Source organism: Myotis lucifugus, unplaced genomic scaffold, assembly GCF_000147115.1.
Source record: "Myotis lucifugus unplaced genomic scaffold, Myoluc2.0 scaffold_284, whole genome shotgun sequence".
Classification (NCBI taxonomy): domain Eukaryota; kingdom Metazoa; phylum Chordata; class Mammalia; order Chiroptera; family Vespertilionidae; genus Myotis; species Myotis lucifugus.
In genome coordinates, this window is record NW_005871332.1 from 616,479 (window position 1) to 644,313 (window position 27,835).

The 27,835-nt window shown below is 37.4% G+C and overlaps 1 protein-coding gene across 2 annotated transcripts in view; it reads right to left on the reverse strand.

Moving 5' to 3' along the window:
* Positions 1–27,835, reverse strand: part of TMEM260 (transmembrane protein 260) — a 57,144-nt gene that overhangs the window by 4,250 nt on the left and 25,059 nt on the right. For both annotated transcript variants that reach the window (XM_006099781.3, XM_023763423.1), the window contains exons 5-14: positions 26,870–26,983; positions 24,136–24,315; positions 19,938–19,978; positions 16,497–16,580; positions 15,256–15,370; positions 13,889–14,058; positions 10,998–11,169; positions 7,658–7,806; positions 3,430–3,606; positions 1,487–1,540 (exon numbers count right to left, since the gene is read on the reverse strand). In XM_006099781.3, the coding sequence (XP_006099843.1) occupies positions 1,487–1,540; positions 3,430–3,606; positions 7,658–7,806; positions 10,998–11,169; positions 13,889–14,058; positions 15,256–15,370; positions 16,497–16,580; positions 19,938–19,978; positions 24,136–24,315; positions 26,870–26,983 (1,256 nt within the window). The remainder of the gene's footprint in view (positions 1–1,486; positions 1,541–3,429; positions 3,607–7,657; positions 7,807–10,997; positions 11,170–13,888; positions 14,059–15,255; positions 15,371–16,496; positions 16,581–19,937; positions 19,979–24,135; positions 24,316–26,869; positions 26,984–27,835) is intronic.

Consider the following 27,835-nt stretch of genomic DNA (forward strand, 5'->3'; position numbering starts at 1 on the left):
AAAACACTTCATTAAAATCATGCTGTCAATTTCAAATTTATCTGCCAGACTTTTCCACTGATAAAGAACATACAAAACCCTTTATTGCATCACTTTTACTTCTCTAAGATTCAAATGTTTACTCTGCACCAACATTAATCCCTTATTCCCCCAAATGCCAAGACGCTGCTTTCACACTGATTGCCAGATCTTTTAGAAAAAAGCTATGTTCATCATCACTATTATACATCATTTCCCACCAAGATGTGCACTATTGTTATGCAAGAGAAGCAGGGAGCGGGGGACTTGCTGAGTTTGGTGCCCGTCGCAATGGCTCAGGCCGTGTGTGACCAGCTCCTCAAAGGTGGCTGCACGCTTTGACCACGCGAACTCATCCAAATTGTATTCAGCACACCAATTAAATCAACACCCAACCGAATAATAACCTGCTTTCTTCTTTTATGTGACTGCTCCCCCAGCTTTCCTGCATTCAATCATAGAGAAGAATTGTGCAAACATATGGTATATCTTTGTTCAGTTCTTCAAAGTATTTGTCTTTATAACTAGGCTGATAACTTGAAATATGCCGTTTTCTGATATTTTCATAAACACTATTGCATAAACTATAGTATATCTATTTTTAAAATTGTTAATTTGGAGCTGGATTTCTTGACAATTTTTTTTAAACTTCTTTAAACTTATAAGTAAACCCTTTATACACCCTAAGTCAAGCCTCAGTGCAAAGCACAGTCCCTGGCCCGGAGTGAGCTTCCTGCCTTTGCAGCAGGAAGTACGTCCTGTGTACATGGGACCCCCATCTGTATCATTTAGAACGTTTACATTAATATTTAGGCCAAAGTCTGTTAGCATTAGGGAGTTTGAATTATTTTTAAATGACAGGAACCAAGAGAATCAATAGCGTCACCATGAAGCGTTCCATACAGGAAGAACAGAAATGTACAGCACGGAGCACATTCATATTCAGATCTCTTTTAATGTATCTGATTGCTCCATAGTCTGAGCAGCTCGAGGGTAGGGACTGTGTCGTATTCGTGTGTGCAGTCTCTGTGCCTGGCACAATGCCTGGCTTCTGGGAAGTATGCAATACGTGCCTAAGTAATTAACTAGAACATTACACGTGGGCACGGTCATTATCAACTTCTCCATCACACTCACTCTGGCTTAGCTGAGGCGGGAGAGGACAGGAGTGGTGCGGGTCCGCGTCAGATGGGCACTAGCAGCTAAGTGGCCTTGGACAAGCACCCTCTCCACCTCCAATGTAGTCTTTTGTAAAATGGAGATAGTAATAACTTTCAGATAGGTTGTTGTGAGGATGAATGAGGTTACTCATCATAATGACTAGTACACTGCCTCAAACAAAATGATTGCCCATAAATGTCATTTTTATTATCACCACCCACCCCCGTTTCCTCAATGAAAAGTGCCACAGGCTACTTCTCTGCCATGTTAACAACAGGCCGCAAACACAGACGTGCAGATTAGTCACCTTGCTTGCCACATCTCCTCATTGGCCACAGATTCCCAAGAAGATGGATCAAACCTGTAGTTACAAGAAAACAGTAACGTTTTTCTGCCAACCACATATATTGCTATGGACATGTAATCTTTTATAATCTTATAAGGCAAATGAAATAGACTGGATCTTGCCCTGGATGGGTTTACTCAGTGGTTTAGAGTGTCGGCCTGTGGCCCAAAGGGTCTCGGGTTTGATTCCCAGTCAAGGGCACGTATCTTGGTTTCAGCTTTGCACCCCACCCCCAATAGGGGCTCGTGCAGGAGGCAATCAGTAGGTGTCTCTCTCTCTCCCCTCCTCCTCCCTCCCTTTCACTCTCTCTAAAATAAAATCAATGGAAAAAATATCCTCGGGGGAGGATAAAAAAATAAAATATAGACTGGATCTTGATGTACCAATAGAGACTGAAATAAAAAAACCTATTCTCCTAGAAAAGGTGGATTGTTAGCAATTTGAAATTTTGGTAAATGTGTTCTTAATCTGCATAATGGGCCCCAGTGCCTCATGGGAGCAAACAAAGGATTGGTGGGAAGAGGCTAGAGGCATTTAGGGAGCCAGCTGTTCTAAGAACTGTCACTGTCAGCCAGGCAAAGGGGCAGGGCTAAGGCCTCAGCCACTCTATGGACACAGCTAAGAGCCAACGAGCTGGGAAGCAAGGGACAGGCCTGAAGAGAAGGGCCTCCTGGCTTTGCTACATCACTGCTGGAGCTAGATGCTGCTCAAGGAACATTGGCTAAACTATTTACTGATTTTCTTTCTTTCTCTTAATTAAACGTTCTCTTATGTATCCATTTTGACTGAACGAAGATGAGTTATGTTGTGTCCTTGTACTGTACTGTCATCAGCTGTTTACAGAAGAGGTTATTTTCTATCTTCTCCCCACGGTGGTCTCAGAGTGCTCTGATGTAGACCTACCTACCCATCTCTGGTTCATGCACAGCAATGTGGTCCGTTTGCTCAATTTGATTAAAAAATCCTTTAGAGCATTTTTCATATGATTCTTGCCTGTTGTCCTGGAACTATAAGCAATAATTATCTAATCTTTAAATAATTCATATTTTAAACATAGGCAATGGAGGCACCTTTCTTTAGATGGTGACTCAGCTTCCATATGGGAGAAAGTTGCTTCAAGGAAGAGTAGCCATGCCCAAAACAACATAAACAATTGTGAAGAAAATTTCAAGTCCCAGTCTTCCCTATAGAGAAGTTAGCTGCCACTCTAGAAGAAAGAGAAATATGACCACTGTATGATGTGGAAACTATTACATGCTACAGAGTGACTTTCTTTTTGTTAATCCTCACCTGAGAATATTTTTCCCATTTCTTTTAGAGAGAGTGGAAGGGAGGGAGGGAGGGAGAGAGGGAGAGAGGGAGGGAGGGCGAGAGAATAGAGAAAAAGAGAGGGAGAAACATTAATGTGAGAAACACACATCAATTGGTTGCCTTTTGCACCCACCCCGACCAGGCTAGGAATTGAACCTGCAACCCAGGTACATGCCGTTGACTGGGAATGGAACCCACAACCAGAGACGGCCAACTCTATAACCATTGAGCAACACTGGCTAGGACCCAGAGTGACTTTTAAAGCTCAGCCGTAGTTAATGAATCTTTTCCACCTTAAGGATATGAGATACAGGCTGGCAGACAATATGCATTACAGGAGTTCCATGCATCTAACTATTATGTCCACTCAACCACAACCTCCCTTTCCCTTCCATTGTCCCATTGTTCTTCAAACATGAGGACAAGAAATACATATTCTCCTTCTCTATTATGATACTCCGTGGGCAGCAAATGACTATATTAATAACTAATAAAAATAGAAAATATCCAAAAATTTAAAGGCATCTCAAAAGAGTGTTTTTTTAGGCACACAAATTGCTATACTCTGATAAAAAATATTACTCTATTCGTACCGTCCATATTCTTCAGTCCAGTTATAGATATTTCTTGTAAGTTTAATCCACTCCTCAGGGTTGAATACGATCTCTGAAGGAACCAATTTGTCACAAGAGCCCCATGGCCAAAGTGAATAGTTCTTTTGCCAGGTTGGGTCACCCTCATGAATTCCTATGCAAACAAATGTTTCTTTTCTATAGAAAACAGAAAAAAACATATGATATATTTTTACCTTAAAGTTCTAAATGTTAAATAAATGTAACTCATGATGGGTCATTTTTGACTCCCTAAACCTTAGTCACCAATAAGCCAGTTGCAACCATTTCGGTTTATTTAAATCTTTCCCAAACAGATTGTTTGAAATTTACATTAGTGTGAAAAAAGCTGTTTGGGGGGCTGGGGAGAAGTAAACAGACATACATGATAAAACCTATCTGTTTGTAACATTATAAGAAACCACCTGTGGAGCAAAAACATTCGTATCATCAGAATTCTAAAAGAAGAGAAAAATGTTTAAAAAATAATGTCTGAAAAGCTCCCAAATTTTGGAAAAGACACACCTTACTGATTCAAGAAACTGGACTTGTATGCATGCATATAAGCCTAACCAATGGACACAGACAACAGGGGGTGAGGGCATAAGTCGGGGGGGGGGCAATGGAGGGATAAGGACACATATATAATACCTTAATCAATAAAGAAATTAAAATAAAATAAAATTGGAAAAAAAGAAACTCAATGAACCCCAAACAAGTTAAATTCTAAGAAATCTATGGCCACGTATACCATCATCAAACTCCTGAAAACTAAAGACAAATAATCTTGAAAGCAAACAAGGAAAACAACACATTTCATCACACAAGGAAGCAATGATTTGAATGACTCTGGATTTCTCAACAGAAACCATGCAGGTCAAAAGTGTATAAAATAACATTTTTAAAGTACTGGTGGCCCAGCTGGTGTGGCACAGTGGTTGAGCATTGACCTATGAACCAGGAGATCATGGTTTGATTCCAGTCAGGGCACATGCCCCAGTTGCGGGCTCGATCCCCAATAGGAGGTACGCAGGAGGCAACCGATTGATGATTATCTGTCATCACTGATGTTTCTATCTCTCTCTCCCTTCCTCTCAGAAATCAATAAAAAAAATAAAAAATAAAGTGCTGGGGGTTGGGGAGAAGAATTATCAACCCATTATTCCATATCTAGAAATATACATCAAAAATAAAGGTGAAATACATTTTCTGATAAAGGAGAACTAAGAAAATTCATTGCATAATAGTCTTGATGTAAAAGAAATGTTAAAGGAATATCTTCAGATGCGAGAGCAATAATTAATACAAGAGGGAAACTCGGAATATCAGGAATGAAGGGAGAGCAACAGAACTGGTAAATATATGTATTAATATTTTAGACAATTTTTCATCTTAAATTTTAAATATATATGCACCAGAGGACTGATGCATGAAATTCGTGCAAGAGTAGGCCTTTCTTCTCCCAGCTGCCAGAACCAGCTTCCCTCTGGCACCTGGGACCCGGGCTTCCCTCGCAGCCCCGGTTTTGTCTGGAAGGTTGTCCAGGAGAATGCCCAGGAGAACGTCCAGTCTAATTAGCATATTATGCTTTTATTATTATAGATGACAGTTGAAAATGATCACATGTTGATATAATACATATGACAACACAATCAAAGTGGAATGGTTAAAGGGACTTATGTAGCAGTAAGTTTTCTATATTCCACTTGAAGTACTAAAATATGATCCTAAATAGACTGTGAAAAGTAAAGTATGTATACTGTAATCCCAAGAGCAACCACTAAAAATAATTTACCAAAAGACATGGTAAAAATCCCAATAAAGAATTTAGAATGGAATACTAAAAAAGTCAAATTATCTAAAAGAAGGCAGGAAAGGGCAAACAGTGGAATAAAAAAGAGGGAACAAACAAAAAGCAAATAATAAATGGAAGACATACATCTGAACATATCAATATTTACACTAAATGCAAATGGTCTAAATACACCAATGAAAAGTAGATAAATGAAAAGTAGATATTGTCAGAATGAATAATAAAACATGATCCCACGTATATTTTATCTAGAAGAAACCACATGAAAATACTATTTAAAAAAACCCCAGAAGGATTTCTTTTTTTAAATACACAGAAAGGTAAAAAGGCAATTCAGTGAAGAAAGGATAATGTTTTCAACAAATAATATTTGGACAATTTGACATTCATATGCAAAAACACTCAGAAGTCACCATGCTGTATTACAATAGCAAAAGTCTAGAAACAACAACAATATCCAACAATACTTGGTAAGTTATCATGAATCTATATGAGAATACTATATAGCTCCAAAAATGATGTTAATGAAGACCATTTACTGAGTGCGTGGGGGAATGCTCATAACAAGATATTAGGTGAAAAACTGACAGGAAACTCAGTATTACCCCAGCTATATAAAATATATTATACAAGTGTATGTATGTGTGCATATAAATAAGTAATTTGTTAAAAATAAATGGAATCCCGAAAAGCTTCCTAAAGTGTTAACGTGATTGTCCTTGAAAGAGAGATGATATTGATCTTCTTTATACTTGTCTGTATCGTCTATAGTTTCCACAAGGAGCATGAGATATTTCCATAATGAGGAAAGGCCTCATCCATGCCTATAGAATAAATCCCTTCATGACCAGGGCCCCACCATCCCTCCACACTCATCCCCTCACCTAGCCCTCTAAGCTCTGAGCTCTGATCTCACTGGGCCACCCGTGTCCCTGGAGCTCAGCAGGTCCTTTCCATGACTCTGCACATGCAACTCCCTTGAGTCAGCCTTCTCCCACCCACTTGACAAATTCCTACTTAGCCTTTAGGTCTCCAACATTCTGCACATACTAACATTATCACACTTACCAGATGATACTATAATTTATCTGTTTCATAATTAAGATAGCACCTGTAAGCGTATAGGAAAACACTGTAATTGCAGGGATATCCATGCAGCTGTGGCTAGTATAGTTGTTTGGACACATTGGACACCCAATATTTATTAAATAAATGTTGAACGAATGCCCCGAGGCAGAATTCATTGCTTCCTCAAGCATGCTCCAAGAACACTTGGCTTATACTGTCAGTTAAATCATCCATTCAGGAGACACATACTGAACACTTACTGGGTCTCACACTTGACAAAGCTTTGCTAGAATAGAGCTTATCCTATCATATTATGGCCAGTTGTATTTGTACCCATGTTTATATACAACTGGGTTGTGGTCTACTTAAATTTGGAACTGGTCTCATTATAATGCCAGGGCCTAATATAAGCTAGAACAAGGCATATTCAATAAATGTTCAATAAACACAACACACACACACACACACACACACACACGCCTATTTGGTGATGTTAATGGTACTTAGAATTTTAATCCAAAATAGAACAATTAAATGTTACTGTCACAGCACGTTTATATCCATTACCTTCATATTACTTCATGAGGCACAGTAAACTCCAGGTTCTGAACACCAAAAGTATATTATTATGTTCTTAGTAAGGGATAATTTAACTTTGCAATTTACAAAGTATTTCTGAAGTCCCCTTTAGAAGAGAATAGAAATTACGAAATAAGTTTTTCTTCTTCACACTCTGGACAATTGCATGCATTTCACAGACAGGAGAAATGTTCAACACTATACTGTTGGAGGAGTTATTTATTCTTGACCTTAACTATGAATAATTTTATGTTCTCAAGTATGGAATTCACAATTCTCATGTTATCTTAGCCACCATAACTGTAGGTGTTTTTCTTATTTATAAAAATGCCTTATCCTTTATAAGAAATCCTTAAGCTATTTTTATGTCGTGATTATTCCTGGAAGCCATTTCCTTTACACTTAAAAGGGGGCCATGGTGTTGATCAGAGGGAAACTATAATTGCTTGTGATTCACCTGCAATGATTTCAAGTAGGAGGCACATCTCCAACTTCTCTGAATTGTACTAAGATCTTATTTGCTATTCTTGCTAATCTGTCTTTATTTTTCCTTTACCCAGAACAATAACATTTATTTCTGCCTGGTCTCATTTATGCACAGATATTCAATTTAATTACAAAGATAATCTCACCGGTGACAGGAAAATAGGTGTAGAAAATTGGTCTTTTGGATGAAGCACAGCTGCTACATAAACAATTTTAGAACAGCTTAAGATTTTAGAAAAGCTATTACATTAAAAGAATGCTTACTGTTTATTTATTTCAAGAAAATGATAAAGATTAAATGTGACCATTCCACTGGGTAATACTCCTTCCACAGGATTCCACCGGTTCCCAGGAAAGTTGACACCTGGTAAATGCTTTGCCATCTTGGGTAAATACCACTCATAAGTCATCATCTGCCAGAAAAATAACATATAATGTCATGCTTTTATTATACCTCTTTAAGAAAAATCAAATTTAGCAAGTACAAAAAAAGTTCTAAAATGTGGGTATATGCTCATCGAATATAAACATAATGGGCCCGGCCAGTGTGGATCAGTGGTTGAGCATTGACTCATGAACCAGGAGGTCATGGATCGATTCCCAGTCAGGGCACATGACCAGGTTTCAAGCTCAATCCCCAGTAGGGGGCATGGAGGAGGCAGCCGATGGATGATTCTCATCATTGATGTTTCTATCTCTGTCCCTGTCCCTTCCTCTCTCTGAAATCAATGTAAAAAAAAAATCTTTAAAAAAATAAACATAATTGAAAAATACATACAAGCACAACTGAGGTATGTGGCATTGACCACTCTTGTAATGACTTAAAACTAGGATTTCAAGTCTTAAGTTATGACTCTCATGGGTAAGGTCAGCATCTAGTTTCATTTTGCTTTCGTGCATTTGAGGTACTATCCAGAATGACCTTCCCCATTCTGGAGAATGTGTACTCAACTTTCAAAACCAGCTTACATATCACTTCCTTTAGGATACCCTCCCCAATTTCCACAGCAGAATGATATGCTACTGCAGCACTTCACCTACCTCTAGTATAGCTTTTAGACTATTCCTCGCTAGACTGTATCCTCTCTTCTTTGTGCTTCTGCACCTAGCACACTGCCTGGCATAGAACAGTTCTCAAATTATGTTTGCTGAAGTTGAAATGTCTTTGATGGCCAGACTAGATAATCTAGGCAAAATAAAGATGTGCCATTACTCCGTTCTTTCATCCATTCTAAAAAAATATATTGTTCACCTATAAAGAAGAAGTTATAATCCCTGCCTGGGAGAAGCTTGATCATATAATAATCTAGGCTTCAAAGATAAAAAACCTTTTGGCTAAATTATCTGAATTTATTAGTATCTCCAAATTAATTACATATGCTGACATTTAAAATAAATCATTAATATCAGAAAAGTCATTTTTCTTAATTCCATAGTTAATATATACTTAGCTATACTTTTATTTGTACAGATTTTCTTTTTTTAAAGAAAATACTCCTAGTCCAGCCAGACTAATTTTAATGTAAGTGTATATGGCAAATATTCACAGAATACTTATTTTTTATTGATTTCAGAGAGGAAGGGAGAGGGGAGAGAGAGATAGAAACATCAATGATGAAAGAGAATCATTGATCGGCTGCCTCATGCATGCCCCCTACTGGGGATTGAGCTGGCAACCACAGGCATGTGCCCTTGACTGGAATCAAACCTGGGACCCTTCAGTCCACAGGCTGACGCTCTATCCACTGAACCAAACCAGCTAGGGCACAAAATACTTAATGAATTTGATTTTATTACCCAATAGTTTGTTCTTGGGATATTAACATTAAATACCCACGGTGTGCTATGACATTGTTTCTCATTTAATTCTCATAACAACCTTATATGTGAGAACAATTATATCTGACTAGAGGCCTAGTGCACAAATTCGTGCACTGGTGGAGTCTGGCTGGCCTGCCCCGATTAGGGCCAATCAGGCTAGCCAGGGCTACAGGCGGTTGGCCAGCCGGCCCCACCCCCTGGTCAAATTCCTGGTTGAACTCCCGGTCGAGGGGACAATTTACATATTAGCCTTTTATTATATAGGATACTGTGAATGCCCACTGAACAGCTAGTACCTCTTTTTTCTCACGAACACAATCCTGACTTTGATCAGTAACCAGGGCAGCAATATGCTTGGGTCTAGTCATTCCCCTTTGTTGGTGATAGGTTAGGAGTGGGCATATGACAATTTTGGTTAGTGTGGCCCGAATGGAGGTCTGCTTGGGGCTTCTGGGGCACATGTTACTCCCAGTAGAGAAAGGGGGTGGGGCAGGCCCTAGAAGAAGTCTGTGGCTTGGTTTCATGATGTGATGTTCGGAAGAGGGCACCCATCAGGTCAAGGTACCTGCAGAGAAGCTGCCCCAGAACACAGACATCACTGAATTGCTTGTAGTAACCTAGCACCAACTATCTCCAGACTATTTGTCACGTGAGATTAAAAACTTTAAACTATCTTTATCTTTATCAGGTATTTTGCTTCTTGCATTCAAAAGCATTCTATGTTTATATGATGGTCATTTCCGTTTTATAAATAAGGAGAGAAAAAAAAATCATTAGTTCCATGTCACATATTCAAGAAGTGATGAGGACTTGAATTTTGGTCTAGTTAACATTGAAATCCATGCTTCTCAATGACATATAGTAGTTGCCAACTCAAACAGTATTTAAAACCATACTGTGATACCATATTATCAACAAATAACCTAGCTTGAAGATAAAATTAATCAGCGTACTAGGTATAAATGTAAACTGCTTATAAAAATGTATCATTTGTAAGTTTCTCTATATTTGCAAATCTGTTTATAAAGTTTTCTCCAAAAAAGTTTTAGTTATTCACTAACTCAACAAAATTTGTTAAATAAGTAATGCATCTAATAATTTTCTCAACCAAATTAATCATAGTATTTTTTTAAGATTAAGAATTTCTCTTTTCCTATGACTGCTCTAAAAATACATATTTGTTCCCTTTTAAGTATTTATGGTTTAAATAATAATTCTTATAGTTTAAATATATTTCTTCAGTTCTAGAAGATTCACTTCTAGGACTTTTCACAAGTCCTTTCTGACCATATATTTTGCATATGATCAATAAAGTTCACACAAAATTCTATAGCAGAATCATGATTAATAATTTCTATTTTGAGTGAAATGTTTACTTACCTGCAGTATGACTTATTTTATATTCAACCTAATTTATTCTAACCCCTGGGCCAATGGGCAGTGTTAATTTGTATATAAAAGAACAATTTAAAAATAAATTTACAATAAAATATTCCCATGGTTTGTCATGTGAACTAGAGACCTAGTATATTATTTGAATCTAACGTGAAACACATTCTTAAAATGTGTTTTAACATTAAACACTCAGTTTAAATAATGCAGAGGCAACTCATAGGACTTACACCATTAGTTAAGAAATAAACAAAAGAATATGATATATATTCTAAGAATGATCATGATAACTGTACCCATACACTGTTAAAATACAGGTTTTTTTTTTAAAAAAACATGTTTTTAAATGATTACAATTACTATATTCTCAGTATATTTTTCATATACTCACTTCCTGATCCACTAATGAAATGTCTGGCCTCAGTCCCTCACAATAATGCATATAACGGAGAGAATTTCCTGGCAAATCTCCTCTGAGTAAGATAATTGCATCATGAGGCATAGAGGCTAGAAGGTTCTTCGCAAATTTATCAATCACATAGTTGGTCTTTTGGTCACAAATGCTAAATAAAAGAATAAAAAAACACATTAAAATAGCAGCATATTGCTTCAGATTTAATAAGACTGGCCTTATTTTCTGCCTCATTCCTTTCCCATCACATAATCTATATTTAGTGCTTCAAAGTATTCAAATTTATGTTTTCCAACGACATGCTTATATTTGAAAGTGAACACTATCATCTGAAAAAAAAAGGAACTAATTGTGCACTTGAGAAAAAAAATCAATGTATTGTTTCAATTCTGGAATTATAATCATTTTCATAAAAAGAGAATCAGTTAGGGCTCAAGAATAAGACCTTTTACTTTTCCTAAAAGTGTATCCAATTTAACTAAAAAGAAGTAAGGTTTCTGATTCCACCTGGAATTTAAGGTAATTTCATGTTAATTCCACTTAGTGCAAAGGAATATCCAGAAATGCAGAAAGAAATCTGCCAGTTTGTAGCATAAATCGGGATGCCCTTTGTCTGACTCTTGCATGCCAGATTGACCCTTTGCACCACTTCTTGAGCTACAGGCTCCCTGTGTTTCTCTCTCCCTTCCAGACTAAGAAATCATTAGAGAATGGGGCCAATGAGAAGAGAGGGAAGGAAGAGAGGGTTGAGTTGTTACTTCTCTCCAGGCATTATAACAAAAGCAGTGCAATTCCCTTCAGTGATGAAGTGAAGGCTCTAACTTCAAAGAAAAACTGGCATGAATTCTGAGCACTTCCCATAGAATAAGAAAAAGACTACAAAAGCAAAAGCATCAAAAAACTGAGCAAGCAATGTCCTTCCTGGTCTCCTCAGGTCTATTACATTTAATGATACTGAGAAACACAGCCGAAACTTGAATCGGTAGGCTAGTCTCACAAAGCAAATAAGCCCTTCCAGGAACAAAATATTATCCTTGCCTTTGTAACCGATGCAACTCTTTCCTCCTATGATCCCCTACTTTGCAGGATGATGCTTCACATTTACCACCCAGCAGTGTTGCTATCTATTCCATTCACCTGGGGCAAATAAAAGAATCAAAACAAAATAAGGCCACCCAGCCTGTGCCGATATCCGTGGTGTTGAACCTGGATTGCCAAAAGATCGGAGCCAGAAGACTGGGATAAAAACAAGGTTGGGTAAACACACACTGTGGGCTTGGCAAACCCTTCTGAGCTGGCTAAGGAGTTGGGTCTGGAATCCCACCAGGTGTCCTGGTGATGCAGCCTTCCTAACACTGGCTCTTCCCAGGTATTATAAAGAACATCAGTTCTTAAAGCTAAGTTGACAGAGGAAATTTAACCTTGTAAAATACCAATCAAATCTTATTACAAAACTCCCATGGACTCTTCCACTTCTGTAATGTTTACTCAATACTGCTGGAAATAAATGAATTATCACCTAAAACTTGGACATCTTTTAAGTTAGACTGAGACTTTCATTAGCATGATTATTTAAAAGATTTTGAAAAATACATACAATACTAATAATGCCTAAGGGTTAAAGAAGCTTTTAGACCAAGCATGTCAAACTCAAAGGCTAACTCGGGCCAAATAAACAAGGTTTAAGTTTATGTGGGCCGCAAAAAAACAAAAGCTTCAATTTTCATAGAAATGTAGGTTTATTTCGATAGAGACACACTGAATACAAAGAGCTGAAATAAATGAGTAATCGTTAACATAAAGTAATAGGACATTTTAATAAAAATTAATTAATATTTTTTCTTGAACATTAAGTTACCAGACACAGAATAACTGCACAAATAAGCATAACACAAATAAACCTATTTTTCTTGTTCTCTGAAAGCAAAATATTTCCTGTTGCGCACACCAAACAAGTCAGTCCAAGACTAATGACGTGGCAATCGGCTGCTAAAATATTCGCTACTACTATTAGTGGAGAGAAATGGTGCACCTGCACGTAAGGCATGTAAGGGAAATGAATGCAACACAATTATAGTAATAAGTCATTAGCAAATGTTGTAGCTCGTTATTAATAATTATGTATAACAATATTGTAAAAATTAAGTTATGAAATTTTTACTAAAACGTTTCTTACATACTGTTATATTGGCTGGGCCACAAAAATATTCATTGTGGGCCACATGAGGCCCGCGGGTCGCGAGTTTGACATGCTTGTTTTAGACCTTTATTTTAAAACTAGAGGCCCAATGCACAAAAATCATGCAAGAGTAGGCCTTCCTTCACCCAGCTGCTGGCACAAGCTTCCCTCTGGCACCCAGGACCTGGGCTTCCCTCACAGCCCCAGCTTCATCCAGAAGGTCGTCAGATCTAATTAGCATATTATGCTTTTATTATTATAGATAATTAATATTCACTTCTACAGAATGAACTAGGTAAGGACCAGGTACTACTCAAAAGACGAAATCTTTGAAGCCTAGAGTGAATTACTTTAGGGCATACGACAATGCCCAAATATCTTTACTCCCTATCTAAGTGGTCTTTTACATCATGGAATTTTACACATACTGCAGACTCTACAAACTCTCTCTAGAGTTCCTTAGAGGAAAATACACAAATGGTTTACATGCACCACCCTGTTTGCAATGCCCTCAATTACATATCACTCATGCTGAGATTCTGGTTCAAAAGTTTAAGGACCACAGCATTCAGACCAAGCTGTCTCACTCTGAAAAATGGTTGAAGGCGAAGATGAAATAAAGTTCTAGAATCTAAATATCCAAACATCTCTGGCTTGAGTGCTACCTTTCATAAAAATAACCACTTCCTACCTGTAATTAGAATATATTTGGTAAATTACAAAAAGAGCTGCTGAAAGCCACTCTAGATACTGAAAGCCTTTGGTGTTCAGCACTCGGTTACTCTCAGAAACCAGTGTGGCCAGCCCGATGCCAGCGAGGACTGCCACCACAGCATTGCTCTGCATCCAGAATCGCTCCACCTGCGAAGAGGCAAGCAAGGTGACTGATCTGCAATCAATCTGGTACTTACATATCTTACAAATATACTGCTTACACCTAGTTGCTTATGCCTGCTGTCATTCAGGTCTTGCTTACTGACTTCCCCGATCCAACTCCATGTTACTTTAGTTTTCAATTTTCAAACATTCCTTCCTCCCAGTTTGACATGTGAAGCTCCCTTTTGGGACCCACACATCCTTTTCGGTACTATGGACCTGGCGTTGAACTCCTGCAATATGTAAAGTGGAAGAGGTGGAGAAAGGCATTTGCCTCACTCCTGATGTTCCCTTCCATGTGCAGAAGTGCCGTTAGTTTAACACTCGCTGCCCTCTCACTTATTTCTTCCTGTAGGACCGTATGGACTGAGCTTACTGGGCAAGTTGGGAGCTGGGACTGGACCTGCATTGCCCAGTGGCAGACTCTGTCCCTGTGGTACCAGTGGGATGGAGTGGGGGACAGAAGGCCTGGCCTGTGCAGCACTACCTGTGACTGGTGGGTAGGTTTGCCTACTAGTATTGTGGATGCAGAATGAGAAAGCCCCCTCGCTCACAGACATAAACCACATTCTCCAACATGAGCATTATCAGTGATAAAGGTGATTCTACTGCTTGTTATCTTGTTTCTCAACTGATTCAGAACTCAGGTGATTAAATAGGATACTATCTACTGGGCCATTTGAACACATAAAAAATTGTTTCAGCTGTTAAGAAAGAGTTGTCTCCATTTACAGAGTTTCTACTATGGAGAATCTCAGAAATGGTAGCCAGTTAAAAACAGAAATGTGGTTGCTATTTTGCATAGGCCTGGACAAGTGAGGTAAGAAATAATAAACTGTGTTGATAAGAGCCCCCAATTACAACTCATATTTCTTTGCTATTTAGAAAAAATCCAGGAAAAATACAGTAGTACCTATATCTATTACACACATAAAATGCCTAACTTAAATCTACCTTACATTTATTTTTCTATTTAACTATTGTGTTAACTAAACAATGCATTTTTACCGAAAAAGAGGCCTTTGCCTTACTAGTTCAATAATTTAATTTTTTATTATAATAATGCACATATAATTTTAACTATTTCTGAGATAATCTGCTTTTCTACAAGATTCATGAGAGACAAACTGATATATCTTTTGACCAGAAAGTTTGTGAAGAATATATCTAAATAAAACTTACCACACCCATGAAAAGTGGTTTTGAAATATCTAAATTTGCCCTCCAAGCAAAGAACAATGAATAAATGCAAAACATTCCAGTAAAAAGCCACACTAATGATGGGTTCTGTCTGTCCCTATAAAAAATTAAAATAAGTCCAAAATTACTTGTGTACAAGAATACCAATACTACTATTACATAGTTTTAAACTATAGGAAAATATCTGGAACTCTAAAACTTTCCATTTTTAAGTAGGACTAAAGAAGGATCTCAGTGTTTCAAATCTGAATTGGAATAGATAACCAAAACATAGTCATAAAATACACTGTCTCCATATTCTAGACAGCTAGGAAATATGCAGCAAAAGATACAAAGTTAAAATTTGCAGAAGAAATACAAATTATTAATCTTGTTAAATTAAAATGTAATTAACAAATGCAAAACAAAAGGATAATTTCATGCACCAAAATAATAAAATGACAAATCTCAATAGTATTGGCGAGAATGCGGTTGCATGAGAATGTATATTGGTACAGTCTTTAAGAAAAGTTAATTTGATAATATATATCAAGAGCCTTAAAAATATTCACATTTTGACCCTGTAATTTGACATGTAGGCATAAATCTTTAAACAATAACCAGAAATGTGGATAGAGATTAATCTATAAAAATGCTTTGGTATCACTTATAATAGTGGACAAACTGGAAGCTATCTGAAGATCCTGAAATAGGAGAATATTTAATTATACAGACATTTAAATGATTTTAAATATTCTTGTGGTATAGGGAAATGCTCACAATATAATGTTAGGTATTAAGGAAACAAAACTATAAATATATATAGTGTATATATGTATATATATATATTTGATGGGCTACAAATTAATGAAGGTTAATAGTGATTTTTTTTAGTTTTTTATCATTGAAGGTTACTTTTATCTTTAGAGGAATTCAAATAGTTGTTTGCTTCTTTTGTAAAGCAATAATAATTGGCTATGGGCAAAGTAAGGGATCAAACCGAAGTTTAAGACATTAAATGACTCGCCTAGTTAGATTGTAATACACTGTTCAATCTTTCAAAATCACTAATTTATAATCAGAACAAAAACTATCAAGAAAATAATACATATTTGTCTTCATAGAAGTGGTTAAATTTATTTGAAATATAAAATACTAGAGGCCATGTTCTACAATGACATATTGAAAATATGAATTTAATTAATAAACATGGGAAAAATAACAGGAAATATTATATGACTCACCTTCTTACTAAACATATATTAGCCCAAACTGCAAGGGCTTGGATGTTGAAGGAGAGTTCAGTCCTCATGTTTGTTACTTGAGAACTGTAAAAGACAAATCAAACTTATTGTTGACAGAAAACAAATTTGGTTAATTCCAAATAAAACATTCTTTGTAAAATACATCCGATTATGTACTGAATAATTTAAAAATATATATGTATTTTGATTTTTTACAGAGAGGAAGGGAGAGAGATAGAGAGTTAGAAACATCGATGAGAGAGAAACATCGATCAGCTGCCTCCTGCACACCCCCTACTGGGGATGTGCCCACAATCAAGGTACATGCCCTTGACTGGAATCGAAGCTGGGGCCTTTCAGTCCACAGGCCAACGCTCTATCCACTGCGCCAAACCAGTCAGGGCTGTACTGAATAATTTTAAGGGATGAAGTCAGATTGAAAATTATTTTTTCTTCTTTCAAATTCGGGAGAAAAAGTACTTCAAGAAAGAGTTAAATAGTTCTAAGATATTTTCCAATTGTAACATTTGGTTATCAATTTATATAATTTGGGATAGCATCAGAACAAATAATTTTTCAGTGTTTGTGATACTAGTATATTGTATTGATATTGTAAAACAATTTGTATTCCTGATTGGCTTGATAAGAAGTCATCTGAAATGGGTTTCTGAACTTCTTCCTGGCCTCCAGTGATTAGCAATTAAAAACAAAATTAATTCAAAGCATTTTTTGGAGATCCAATCATGAATTTAAAAAAGGACAAGAGAAATGATCTCCAGCCATTCATTTCTGGGTTACCTTTTTCCTTTAAAAGGTTTCCTTGTTTTCTATATTATTTGGTTCAAAAAATGTTCAAGGAATCTCTGAGAAATGCATCATTTTTCCTTATAATTACACTAAATTCTTCCATTGGCTTCATAAACTAATTAACAAGCATTTTCCAAGTGGTATCTGAGCTCTAGCAGTCTCCATTTTTTGAAAAATAAATGATTCAATATACCATCTAAAAGAACTTTCTTCTCCCTACTGGCAATTTTACTGGAGAAAATGTGATGCCATAATTATGGAAACCACACAATGTGTATTTTACTAATGGAGACTCATCAACTATGGGAAGATATCCTTATTCATTTTCAAATACACTTAAAAAATTGATTCCAGCATGAGGCCCATTTCAAGCCATTCTTCAAAAGGAACGAAGTCAGCCTCAAAATTAATTCTTGGAGATATGTTGCTTAAATGTAAGCTCTAAAACATGGTCACTGCCTAGGGTTAGATTCAATAATTTCCTTGTACAGGATTGCAATTTAGAGATACGAGTGGGGAAGAATTTAATTTACTCGACTGGCAAAGGGTTGATGATTAGGTTCCATCATTTTGAAGGATTTTCTAGTAAGTTAATTATGAGTTCCCTTTCTCAACACTCTTGTCTACCTGAAACAATTAAACACTAGAAATTCTCTTAATCTGAGAGTATAAGGATTATTCCTCCATTTTTACATTATAATCTTGTCCGAACAAATAGTGTAAGTGGTCATCATTTTTGTCAGGTCTTTTTTCTGGGTGTATAGCCAAACTTCTATTATTTCAGTGTAAAGGGGGCCTACAATTACCTAATAGATGACTTTTATGTGCAACTTATAAAGGTTAGATGTCTAGTCTAGGGTTGCTCTTGAGAGTTCTTTGAAGTTCATGTGGCATTTGTTAAAGCAAATACACCAGTAATCCTGAGTGTGATAGTAACCCCGAAAGGTAGGTAAAAAAAGAGCAGGCAGTGAGTCTTTGACACGGAGCGAAGAAGGAGAAAGTAAAAGCCCCGAGACACTGGCAAAGCTGTCTTTAGCTTTAAAAGGGAAACTGAGCTTCTTTGCTGTCTCCCCAGCAAAACAGGAAAGTGGGCTGTAAAAGTCTTAGACATAAACAGAAATATTTAAAATCAGCTGTGAGAACCATCAAAGGTTATGTACAAATAATTGGTGGCAGGAAAATGTTTTCAAAATAGAGTATAAAATGAAAAAGAAGGCTAATAAATCAGTATGTACAGAGGTGGACAAAAGTAGGTTTATAGTTATTAGTATGCAAAAGTTTATTCTTGTATTATTATTTTCCCATATAAAAAACTGTAAGTCTACTTTTGCCTACCCCTGTATATTATAAGCCCATTAAAAAAACGAATATATTAAAAATATTGGAAAAATAGATAAAAACATTAATGGATTAATAATAGTGGTTACCTTTACATGCTGGAATTATAGTAATTTTCATTTTTGTATTTTTGCTTAACTGTATTTCCTGAACTTTTCATAATAATTTTGTATCCTTTTTTTTAAAAAAGAAAAGAAGGATGAAAGAAAAACAAGCTTGCAAATAAGATAGAAATTCTGAGAACCTATGAAGTGATTTATATATAGAATTGAAATATTCTCGATAATTTATATAAAAAATTTTAAGTTGATTTTTAGAGAGAGGAAGGGGAGGGGAGAGAGAGAGAGAGAGAGAGAGAGAGAGAGAGAGAGAGAGAAAGAAACATTGATATGAGAGAAAAACATTGATCAGTTGCCTCCCGCACGTACCCTGACCAGGATTCAAACCCAAAACCTACATATGTGCCCTGATCCAGAATTGAACCCCTCACCTTTGGTGTATGAGATGATGCTCCAACCAAGTAAGCCACACTGGCCATAACCTGCCCATATTTTTTAAATGGTTTTCAAATTAACAATTAGAATCCAAAATTAATAATTAGAGATAACCTGAGTGTTATAGAAAACTATTCTTCCCTAATTTCATATTGAAAATATTTTTAAAAATATTACAGGATTGGTATGGATATTTTCCAAGTTGTCTTAATTTGTATAGATTTTAAAGCAAATATTAATCCATTTTTTTAAAAAAGCTAATAGATAATATAGATAAAATATATTTGCTTGAGCTGGCTTTAATAAGATTGAATGTTAAAAAATATATGTCAAAAATAGAGCTTAAGGACAGTCTACAGGAAAAGTCTTAAGAGACATTAAATAAACTAAGCTCCAAAGAATTAAAAAAGCATAGCTCACTTCAAGATAACAAGAAAATAATTGTTCATGTTGATAAATACTATGTTATAAAATGTCTGTGGAAGAAAGAAGATAGTCGAAATCAGAACAAAGCATGAACTTTATTAATAAAGGAACACTACATTCGAAGCATTTTAGTTTTATAGGTTCTATGTAGCCTCCTAATAGCCCCATTCATTGTTGGATTTATTGCTCATTTTCAGTTTTCTCTTATTGAAGGAGATGGTAGAATACTTGACAATATGAATACAAAACAACTACCAACTATGTGGGCTCACAGACATACCACTTTACAAAGAGAAAAACTCAGAAATACCTCAAACCATTCAAAAGAACAAATAGAGAATTCATTTTAAAATAGTTCCAAATATTTCATACTCACAGTAAAATTTCAGACATACTGGATCCTATTTCAGATTTAGCCTAAACATAAATGAGAAAAGTTTATTTGCACAAGCATTAAACTAAAACTCTGCTAAGCTATCATATTTAACTATCTCCATTTAAAACATACAGGCTTTAAATATACAATGCAACATTTCTCTTCATTCCAACTCTTTACTTCAGAGCCTTACTGAATTTTTATAGCAAAGTCAGTGAAACTAAACATGAACATTGTTTAGGAAGAAATTCAGAAATAATAATTGGCTAAAAATCAGTCAAACTATTCCAGCAGAAATGTCAAGCACATTATGAATTAATAGTCTTTACTCTTAGAATCTCTTTAGGCTCTTTTTTGGGGCACTTTGATTAGAGCTCAGTATCACTTGTTAGTCTATAATTGTGTGTGAATTATACAAATTTCAAATCTGAAATGGTCCTCAAACAATACTTTAATGGAATGACCAATATAAGTAAACCAGATGTGTTAAATTCTTAAGTAAAAAAATAATTATGCTTTTATTAACCTAAATATTATTAAACTAGAGCCCCAGTGCACGAAAATTCGTGCACTCGGGGTGTGGGGGGGGGGCGTGTCTCTCAGCCCAGCCTGCAGGCTCTCACAATCTGGGACCCCTCGGGTAGGGTTCAGTTCCATCTCGACATGGCTGTGGTTCTCCGGTCCTGCGAGCCGGGGGTGGGGTGGGGAGTGGGGGAGGGGGGTAAAGGGGAGGAGAGACCAAGAGGCCAGTCCAATCGCAGCATGGCTCCAGTTCCCCAGAGCCTGCGGGAAGGGGGAGGGACCAAGAGGCCAGTCCGATCCATAGCTCCGTTTCCCGGAGCCTGTAGGCTGGGGGTAGGGAACAAGAGGCCAGTCTGATGGCAGCATGGCTCTGTTCCCACAGCTTCCTCCCGCTACTGCGCAGCAAGCGGTCAGGGCCCATAGCTCCCTCCCACCGTCGTGCCACGGGCGGACAGGACCCAGGACTGACTCCCACCGTACGGGCCGGGACCCTAGCCTGTGTTCGGTTGTCCTTCCGGATGTTTAGGTTGTAACGGACCCTTGCTCTTTATATATTAGGATATCTTTAACATACAAACAATATATCAATATACATAAAAGCTGAAGCGACCGACCAACTGGTGGGCTGGTTGCTATGATGCGCACTGACCACCAGGGAACAGACACTCAACACAGGAGCTGCCTCCTGGTGGTCAGTGCACTCCCACAGCCAACCTCCCGCAGTCCCTCTCCCTGGTCAGCCGGCCCCTATTGGCCCCAATCGGGACTGGGCAAGATGGCTCTGATTGGCCCCAATCACTGGCCAGGCCGAGGGACCCTACCCATTCACGAATTCGTGCACTGGGCCTCTAGTATAATGTATATTTAAGTGATAGTTTTTAAAAATCTATAGCTCTACCATTCATTTAAGAAACAGAACTACATGAATACATAAGGTATCTCACACAGCCTGGCCTTCCTCATCTCCCATAAATTTTCTAAAATATGTAGGTTTACTACTTTTGTATATATCCTTGAGAAATAGATTGTTTAATTTTTGCATGGCTTAGAATTTTGTATAAATGGTGTCATATAATATGTATTTTTTTGAGATTTGCCTTCTTAAGACACAAAAAAGCACAAACCATGAAAAGTCTGATACAACTGTCTATATTAAAATAAAAACCCATCTGATTATCTTTTGATTTTTCAGATAACCTATACGGTAACCACTTTAGTGTTTTCCCCTAATATGTTTTAAGAAAAACAAGCCCGGATTACCGAAGATGGCGGCATAGGTAAACACCTGAGATTGCTGCCGCAAAGAACCACTTCAAAAATACAACTAAAAGACGGAACAGACATCACCCAGAACCACAGGAAAGCTGGCTGAGGAGAGACTCTTCAACTAGAAGGAAAGAGAACAGCATTCTGAGGCTCAGAGGAGGCGCAGTGTGGAAAATATAAAGGTACCGAGGTGCGCGCACAAAGCGGGCTGGTGGCTGAGGGCGTGGTTGTCGTTTTCAATCAGGAGGGAGTCTCAGACTCTGAGCTCCAGATCCGGGCGAGTCTCTAGGGACTCAGACTCAAACGGGAGAAGCGGGATTGTCTGGCATCAGTTGAAACGTGAGGGCAGCTTTCTCTCCGAGGTGTGCAGCTGTTGCTGGGGTTCTGAGAAGCAGAGCCTCTGGGAACGGGACTGAGAGCAGCCATAACTGCTCCCTCCGCCCGCCCTGTTGATCCCTTGGGACCCGCCCCGCCCAAGCCCTGCGCAGAGCCATTTGCCAGATCGCCTCAGGCAAAGGCTAGATTAGCACCTCTCCAGAGGACAGAAGTTTTCCCACAGCTGATTCTCACAGCCAGTCGGCCTGGTGGTCAAATCCCTCTAGTATTAACTACAACAATCAAGGCTCAACTAGAACAAGACTGCGCACAAAGACCACAAGGGGGTGCACCAAGAAAGCATAAAAAATTCGGAGACAAAAAAACATGACAGAAATGGAGGATACAGAGCTAAAAAACGCAATTTTGAGGGCTTGCAATAATGTGCTAGAAGCAGCCAATAAACTTGATGAGAGCCTCACGAAAACTAATGAGACCCTCGATGCTATGATAAAGAACCAACTAGAAATTAAGCATACACTGACTGAAATAAAGAATATTATACAGACACCCAATAGCAGACCAGAGGAGCGCAAGAATCAAGTCAAAGATTTGAAATGCAAAGAAGCAAAAAACACCCAACCAGAAAAGCAAAATGAAAAAAGAATCCGAAAATACGAAGATAGTGTAAGGAGCCTCTGGGACAGCTTCAAGCGTACAAATATCAGAATTATAGGGGTGCCAGAAGATGAGAGACAGCAAGATATTGAAAACCTATTTGAAGAAATAATGGCAGAAAACTTCCCCCACCTGGTGAAAGAAATGGACTTACAGGTCCAAGAAGCACAGAGAACCCCAAACAAAAGGAATCCAAAGAGGACCACACCAAGACACATCATAATTAAAATGCCAAGAGCAAAAGACAAAGAGAGAATCTTAAAAGCAGCAAGAGAAAGAGACTCAATTACCTACAAGGGAATACCCATACGACTGTCAGCTGATTTCTCAACAGAAACTTTGTAGGCCAGAAGGGAATGGCAAGAAATATTCAACGTGATGAATACCAAGAACCTACAACCAAGAGTACTTTATCCAGCAAAGCTATCATTCAGAATTGAAGGTCAGATAAAGAGCTTCACAGATATGGAAAAGCTAAAGGAGTTCATCACCACTAAACCAGTATTATACGAAATGCTGAACAGTATCCTTTAAGAAGAGGAAGAAGAAAAAGGTAAAAATACAAATTGTGAACAACAAACATGCATCTATCAACAAGGGAATCTAAGAATCAAGTGAATAAATAATCTGATGTACAGAATGAACTGGTGATTATAATGAATCAGGGACACAGAAAGGGAATGGACTGACTATTCTTGGAGGGGAAAGGGGAATGGGAGATGCGGGAAGAGACTGGACAAAAATCGTGCACCTATGGATGAGGACAGTGGGTGGGGAGTGAGGGCGGAGGGTGGGGCGGGAACTGGGAGGAGGGGAGTTATGGGGGGAAAAAAAAGAGGAACAAATGTAATCTGAACAATAAAGATTTAATTAAAAAAAAAAAGAAAAACAAGCCCTTTTGACCTTCTTTAGGACATAGTAAATTTTACACACTTAGTGAAATTACATTTTATAAAGCCTTTACACATAGGCATTACACTAAATACTAACATGAACACTATTCATCAAATATATAAAAAGAACGTTTTGGTCAAAGTAAATTAAAAATCGAGTTTTCTTTTTCCTTTAATCTTTTCAGATATTTTAAATCACAGACCAAGAGCCCAAAGTGACCCCCAGCACTACGGAAATGCTTCCAAGTGCTGGCGGCAGAGCCTTTTGAATGCTTGTTACCCTAAAATACATTCAGGATATAAAGCGGTACAACGTCAGGTTAAGGGGTCCCATTTTTTTTTCTTACATATGTTAAATGTCACATTTCAATTGGCAAATCTGTTCCATAAATAACTGAAATAAAAATTCTACATACTGCCACTGACAAACATTGATTGTTTTTTTCTTTCTTTCAATAGAGCTTCAGGCAGAACACGGAAGTTTTGCCACTTATTCCTTAAAAGAGCTTTAAGTATAAATTTACCAGATTGAATGTTCCATATTCTTCCCTGAGAAAATGAGTCAAAAATCCCAGCACCGTTGTCTGGTCTCCCCAGGTCCAGCGGGCTTGATTGAGGTAGGATGAGATAGGAAGATAGATGTAGGGCAGCAAACCAGCAGAGAAGCACAGACTCAGCTTCAACACCGAGCCCCAGGAGAGTTCCTGCATCAGAGCACAGGGTGTTGTATGACAATGTTTATCCTAGTAGATTCATCCTGGAACTTCAAGAACACATCAAGGAAAACATCAACTATGTTTACTCAGCGTTGATCTCTCAATTTATATGAAGTCACCACAGAATTCTATGTTAAACCTTCTGATTACCAGGGATTACTAGAAAATTGCTCAGCCTGAACTCCTTTGCATGGCAGGTGAAATCTGAGTGAAGCAAATAATTTTAGCGAAGACCCTTAAGTACCATTTTTATTGCATCTTTTAAAATTAAAACCATGTCATGACATGCAGCATTGCAGAGATAACCCAATTGGAAGTGATTACGTTGTTCAGTTGATTTTGAATATGCCCCCAAATATTGTCCTAATGCAAACTCATTTCATCACCTTCATCAGGAGTAGACTTTAGCTATATGCTCTATTATGATTATACATTATAATATGAATCTTTCTACAAGATTTTGGGTTATATCATGGAAATATTTGGCACAAATGAAGCTAGCTTTTAAATAACCTCCCAGCTCACCCAAATGCTCTTTATCCTCAGTTTACACATAGAATGAAGTACTAAAGGAAATGTGTTGTTCTATATAACAAGGTTGCCTCTATAGAGAATATATTTCTCATTTGCACACCTCTAAAATGAAGGATAATATTGACAAAATCTTATAAAGATTAAGTCCAAAAGAATTCTGGTGTACTACTACAAAGATTTAAATAGTGTTCGCTTTAGTAATCGGGAAAGGGGGTCTCTTACAAATATCATCATTGGAAATTGCCAATTTTTTTCTTTACAAAAAAGGGAAATTCATATGTGACAATGGATATAAGAATCAAGATTCACATTCACCAGATGTACAACAAGCAGCTGACTTATATCAATATTTTCAAATAAACATTTTTAATTGATTATGGAGTGTTTTTATAGTACTGATTTGCTATTCCTGAAGTGGTAATGAGATACATAAAAAATGACAGCATGAAAAGAGTGTAAGAAATAACTAACTGAACAACATGCCTTTGCTATTCTTAAAAGCAGTCTTAAAGAAAGTAAATGCTTGCATTTTGGCAGTTTCTGCATATTACAGAATGGCAAGATGCAACTGCTGCAGAATTTTCCTTTTGTGCAGGAAAGAAACAGGAGACAGTTACATGAAAGCTATCCACAGGGCCCAGGAGCGTGGTTCCATGTCCTAGCTGTGCATACACTAGAATCACCTGGAGAGCTTTTAAAAAATATCAGTGTCTAAGCCTCATCCTGTACACATAAATATATAAATACACACACACATAAATATATATGCACACACACAGATACATACATTAATATACAGGGTGTCCCAAAAAAGGTATATATGCTTTAACAGCTCATAGCTCAATTCTGAAAATGAAATGTATTTTAATAAACATGCTTTATAATTATTCAGTGTGTGTATGCATTTTTGGGACACCCTATATGTACACACATATAAAAACACATTCACTCTTTCAAAGCTTCCCAGATCATTCAAGTGAGCAGCCAGAATTGCAACCAACTGACTCAGGACTTCTTCCTCTGCCTCAAATCCAACTACCCTGTCTCTCCATTGGTAGACCTTATTTTCTAGCCTCTGTTATTTAAATTATGGAAATGACAGGTCCTTTGAAGAGTCTTTCTTCCCAAAATTTCATCCTTCATCAGTAGCTGGCCTCAGTACAGGGCCAACAGGCTCTCAAACCAGCCTCCTAACTTGTCAGCTCTGAGTCCTGCATGTTTTACACAAAGCATGGCCTCCCCTCTCAACCATCTAACACTTGGTTGTCAGGTTCTTGCCAGAGGACGCACCTCTCAGACATCTGAATGTACCTTCTCGGACGTCAGACACCTGGCTAAGAGTGACACCATTAAGTTGGTAACATAGATCATTCCTGACTTCAGTCTCCTCACAAAAAGACCAACCAGCAGCTATCCATAGACAAAACACCATTGTGCAAGTACCGAACCCAGGCTGGGGCCGGAGCCTGTCCCTGGAACACAGAGACTGAGAAGGACTGCGTTGGAAGCGACTGCACCACCCCTCCGGTGGGGCCAGCACAGCACTGCACGGAGAGGACACCCTGGGGCTACGGTTTCCCAGTGGACATCCAGCTCCTCCGGCATTGCAGGATGCTTTCTAGGAAGCCTACTCGAATCTCACCCCATGGGGACCACTGCGGGCATTTGCAGGGCTCAACTGCTGAGGATCAGATAGAGATGGAGAAGGGAAGCCGGGCTGACAAAGCAACCAGGGCTCAGATCTTGGGAAACTGCATTCCTGCTGCTTGAGCGGAGATCCCACCCATTCACAATCCATAAGAAAATTACAAAACAGGCCAGATGCCACTGTAATCAATACGGCAGAATTTTTGTCAAAAATCCTATTTTTTCAATGTTGTTAGGACCTAAGGTAATTTAAACAATATATGAAACTGAAAATAAAAAGTAAATTCCCATGGTGACATATGTTGTATTGGGCCTAAATAAAATATTATGAACTTTGATTTTTACAAAATTCAAAACCTACCTTCTCTTTGCAAAGTCGAAAGAGAACCCATGGTATTATGCACAAAACATAGAGTACTATTGTGTGCTGATTACATAAGCTAAGGCCACAGCAGAAAGCACCAATTTTAGCTATCTGAAAATAAAGTAAAAATGAAAAACAAGTTAAATATTCACCTAAAACTCTAAGTAAGCACAATAGTAAAAAAAACTATTCTGTATATTAAAACTAGGCATACCACAGGTCAGATTAAAATTCAATTGCTTAGACACAAGCAGTCAATTTTTACCAGTCACTAATATTTATCACCACTATTTTTATTAATATTTTTCATTCTTATCAAAGCATTTCAGTTTGACCTTAAATAATTGTCTTCAAACTAAATTTCAGAAAGTCCTGTATGAGGACTAGATAAGTCCTAACAGTAATAGGATGTCATATAATTCTTATTTGAGTAAAATCTGTAACTAAAATCAACAATATTTGCTTTACTTTTTCTCCCAATAAATTAAATAAATGAAATATAACACTATTTATTTAAAACCTGGTTATCAATGGGTGGTGTTTTTACTTTTTTTTTGAACATGCATTGTTTTCAGAATCAGAAAAAAGTTTATTTTAAACAACAAAAAACTCTAATAGTATCGCAGATGTGTTACGGAAGCCACAGATAACCACAATGGTTTTTTTGGTTCTATATTCCCTAACAACACAGTGCTGCCTATACAGAGATGATTTGGCATTTTCCAATGTGTAGACTGTAAGCTCTTAGGAGACAGGCTTCCTTCGAGCTTCAAATTATCTTGATGATAGTGCCTATCATAGAATTCATTGTAATCTCTTCTGAACTACTTCATTCTTACATTTGGTTCTCTCCTCTTCTAAAGTACAAATTTGGGGAGAGGTCAACAGGGAAAAAAGGAGACATATGTAATACTTTCAACAATAAAGAATTTAAAAAGTACAAATTTGATCCTTTTTTTGGAA